Genomic DNA, 4,579 nt, shown 5'->3' with positions numbered 1-4,579 from the left:
TAATTAATTCAAAAAAATATTTTAATTTTTATATTTCTAATTTAATTTAGGGTATAAGGTATATTATGTTGTAATGTTACAAACATAGTATTATGTACTGTACGATAATTTACTAGCAATAAAAATCAAAATGTAACATTATTGCATTTTGATTGAAAAAATATTTTTATTCATTGTTATGATTATGTTAAAGTTTAGTGTACATCAGCTTCATAATATAAAATGTCCATGACGTATTATTTAACAAGTATAATATACAAACTTTTTAAAGTTATATTAATTGTTTAATATGCTTTATGTACACTCACGTGCAAACACACTTTATACTATGTTATACATTTAATAAAGACTATGTATTTTACTTATTTTTTAAATATTACAATTATACTGTATGTCCTATTTAAACTGTTTCAGAATTTCTAATACTTAGCTATTTTAACTTCCGTAATGTCGCTAAAAATATTAAATGTTTCTTTGCCTATTTTACATTTTATATTAAATATTCAGAAAAAGTAGAAAGAGAATAAAAATTTGTATTCAAATTTATTTAGATTTATACGAATTATTGATATAACATGAATGTTATGTGTAAATCGTTAAAAAATTAAAGATAACACTTAATTTATGTAATTAGTATTATCTAATTAAAAAATATATGCAATATGTAGCAAACACTACCCAGTGGCTAGCAAATCCAAGTTGTGACCACTTTTCAATGGTATGAATGTAGCTGTACCCTGTTTCTTGTAATTCAGATGTATCAAACATAAGGCCTAAATAAGCTAGATGAAAAATTGATAGTCCAGAAAACATCATATTTGTTAAGAACACCCACCAAGAATTGTGAGTGTTATATGCATGTGTACATTTATTTTTAGTACATTGTTTTGATGCGATACACGCATCGAAAATGTTTGCAAGCATAAATCTTAATTGAAATTCTACAAAAGTATAAAATCCGAGGCTCAGCAAAACTGCAGCCAATTGAAAGTTTAATCCATGTAAAAGGGCACTTGTTAAGTATGTCATTGTTACAGCTCCAAATTTTCCTAAGTATTTAATATTGGGACGGAATATATCTAAAAGTTTATACACAGATATTTAATATTTAATATCTTGAAAATGATTAATGATGATATTTAAATATATATGAATGAGTTTAAATGAAAATACATACATGTCTTTAGCCAAAAATGCATTGGTATATTCCAACAAATAACAACATGTACAAGTGAACGTGGAAATTCTATTTTGAATGGTTTTACTATAGCACTTAATGCAAATGGAAATCCTCCCAGTAATAATAAAGTGGAAGCAATGTAAGAAATAAAATAATGAGACATTCTAAAAGATAATGCATCTCTATAAGCCAATAACCACCTAAAATAAGGAAAAGAAATTAGTACTTGTTATAAAGAACAAGATAAAATAAAACTATAATAATATTTACTAACTTCCAAGAATTATCCATGATCATCCACTGTGTCCAACAGTTTGAAATAGTCAAAAAAAGAAAAGATATAAGTGCATATTGAATAGCATACAATATCCACCACTTATCCTAGTATTAAGTAATGTTATTAATGTCAATTTTTTAATTATATTTGTAATAAAAATATGAATTATGATGATAATTTTGTATACCTGGTTACTTATGTAACGTATTGATATGTAATCCTTAAATGACATCCATGGACCAAAAAGGCATGTGACACCACAAAACGTGTATCCCATATATGTATAAATGCTGGGTAAATCATTTTTATCAATTTTATCTATTGCTATACTAATTGTTTTCATTGCCATAGTCATTACCACACTTCGTATTTTATGCCATATTATAGGTGGCATGGAAAATTCACTGAAAATTAAAGACTGTAGAAAAAAATGGCTATATATATTTTGTTTTTAAAGAAGTTATTTTTGGTTGTATAACATACCAATATGCAATAATAAAAAGTGATGGTAAAAATATTCCTAAGCTTTTGCAATATGTTTTAGGTATGTATAAAGTGATATATGAAATTATGCAAAGTATTAGTAATGTATATAAACATTCTGCTACATAATAATGAATATTATATATACCAATCAACATTGACAGTATATGAAAGGTTTTATGTGATACATGTTCTGTAATATTAAATTAAAAATCAAACGTTTAATTATGTATTTTATTGCTATGTTTATATATTTATTTATAAAAATATATCTTACGAGAACGAGCGCACAATCTAAATAAAACTGTAGTAATAAACAGTGGTAGTATATATGAAAATGTATCATAAACAGTTGGACCAAGGCAATATTGATATAATTCAAGCAACGTTTCTCTTTCCACATCTTCGTATTCAAATTCATATTCCGCATCTTGTAAATATTCGTGTCCCATAAAATCACCGTCATCATCGTAAAAAACTGGAGCTTCTACATCGTCCATCACAGTAGAAATCAAATTGCCGGTGTTTTCACTGTCATAGCGGTTTAACGCAAATCATGATGCCAACAGTCTGTTTATTTTAACCATAAAACCAAAAATTATATATTATTTTAAAAACCATGCACGAATAAGAAAATAAAACTAAATTAATCTTTATTGCGAGCTTTCAAATTTATCGTAAGACCACAAGTGTAAACATTCAAATTTACCTCACGTAAACAATAACCTCGAATTGTATCTAGCATTATATTTTACTTAACTTTATCATTATTATTTGAATTTGTGTGTTAACGTAAAGAATCATTATCCCAAAAATTACAATAGTTCTTACTGTAAAGTGAAAAATAATTTATTCAGTAATAATATATAACATTGTAAGTACATTAAAGTGTTGAAAACATGGCATGTTATTATACTTAAGATATTTAAATATGTAAATATAGAAATGGCTACATATTATGTTTATAATTTATTTATTTTATTTACATCATATGCATTGGTGCATACATTTAAAATAACAATTAGTAGTAAATACTTCAACATTTAATAGTAAAAATGAAATGTATGGAAATGTTAACCTTAAAAGTCAATTATATACATTGTAAAATGAAAAATGTAGTTTGCTTCTTTTAAATTTACAAGTTTTATACATTGTTTTACAAATTTTCTTTTTTTGTAATTTTGAAGAAGTAATACTTCAACTTCTTTCTTGAAGCTACTACTACAACTTCAAGATTTTGTAGTAGGTATAGAACTAGTCTCAGGTAATAATCCTAAAGTTTGCAGGCAAATCTGTGCTGCTTCTGCTTTAGCTTGCTTTTTGTTAGGACTTGCCACACTTGGCTTATACTCAATTCCATTTACTTTAACCTGAAGTATTATATTAAATGTAAATAATATATGCAATTTAAAAACATAGTAATATACAATATAAACTAGTAAAATCGCATACTTTAAAAAGGAAATTTTTTCTGTGGTCTGGTCCACATTCAAAGCACAGTTCATAGACTGGTGCACCAAGCTTCCGCTTTGAACAATATTCACCCAACAATGATACTGGATGCTTTCCTGTAATACATAGATTTAAAGTGACTCATATTATATCAAGTTGCTAAATCAAGAAAATTTTCACTAGAATATACCTTCTAAAGTTTTAATTGCTGGTACTAGTGGCTTTGTAGCTTTTCCTACTTTTTGTCCAACATCTTGTTCTGAAACGAGGCCTCGTTTATCCAATTTTACTTCAAGCTGCAAGGGCTCAAGAGTACCTTCTTTATTTTTTCCCAAACCCTCCCCTGGTCGCCAACCCATCTTCTGTAGTAAAGCCATACCCATCCCACCCGAAACAGGCTGTGCTGATACTAATTGATCCTAAATAGTTTATTAGATTAAAACATAATGAATTTTATAATGTTAATGAAATTAAAAAATTAAAATAACAGCAATATATGATAAAAAATAATAAAATAATGTAATTATTCTATGTCCAATCATCATATCCCAACATAATAATTGATTGTATAAAGTTCTAATATTTTGGGGGTGAATATACTTACCAAGAAAATCATAAATTTGACATCACGCCGCTGAAGTTGTTTCTTCTCTGACGTAGCTACGTGCCTGTAACAAACCCTCAGGTGGATGCAGACTAATGCTAAATATCCCAGCTTTATAAACAAAAGATACAGTAACTCCTGATGAAATCCTATGATAGGAAGCTGATGATAATTAGCAATAATCTCACAAGAGCCCATTATATAAATGAATTTTGTGTGATCAATGTTTTTAAGTATCTACCTTTTTCTATTAACGTGTTTTAAATATAATATACTCCTAGAATTTATTCATCTCTATTAAATATAATAATGAAATGTATACTTTAACAACATAACACAAAAATGTATAAAATAATGGCGCTCCTGTGTCCATGCAGACACAGAATCTACTTCTGCAAAAGAAATAGTCTGTGCCTACATCAGTTTCCATCAGATCTGCTATAAGAAGTATAGCTTCAATCTTGATAGAGACTGTACCTGAAAACTTGTTACAGGCAATATCAGTATCGGGCAATATATTGTTTAAAAAAAGAAGAAAACAAAGTATGAAATTGCAATATATATAGAACACATAAGTGTTAAT

At 27.2% G+C, this 4,579-nt stretch overlaps 2 protein-coding genes across 2 annotated transcripts in view; both read right to left on the bottom strand.

The window, feature by feature from the left end:
• Positions 1-636: 636 nt before the first annotated feature.
• LOC108580131 (protein-serine O-palmitoleoyltransferase porcupine) lies at positions 637-2,440 on the bottom strand. Its single transcript, XM_017943798.1, has 6 exons — positions 2,218-2,440; positions 1,941-2,133; positions 1,645-1,861; positions 1,455-1,561; positions 1,178-1,380; positions 637-1,079 (listed from the first exon to the last, which is right to left on the bottom strand). Exons 1-6 carry the CDS (start codon positions 2,438-2,440, stop codon positions 637-639), a joined length of 1,386 nt encoding a protein of 461 aa, XP_017799287.1.
• Positions 2,441-3,169: 729 nt separating this feature from the next.
• The window catches only part of LOC108580013 (protein SON), a 4,523-nt gene continuing 3,113 nt past the window's right edge, over positions 3,170-4,579 (bottom strand). The window contains exons 10-12 of the mRNA XM_017943662.1: positions 3,583-3,811; positions 3,393-3,508; positions 3,170-3,310 (exon numbers count right to left, since the gene is read on the bottom strand). Of these exons, the coding sequence (XP_017799151.1) occupies positions 3,170-3,310; positions 3,393-3,508; positions 3,583-3,811 (486 nt within the window). The remainder of the gene's footprint in view (positions 3,311-3,392; positions 3,509-3,582; positions 3,812-4,579) is intronic.

This window comes from Habropoda laboriosa, unplaced genomic scaffold (genome assembly GCF_001263275.1).
Source record: "Habropoda laboriosa isolate 0110345459 unplaced genomic scaffold, ASM126327v1 scaffold2, whole genome shotgun sequence".
NCBI lineage: Eukaryota > Metazoa > Arthropoda > Insecta > Hymenoptera > Apidae > Habropoda > Habropoda laboriosa.
The sequence above is the reverse complement of the archived record's forward strand: the minus strand, read 5'-3'. Positions and strand labels throughout refer to the sequence as shown.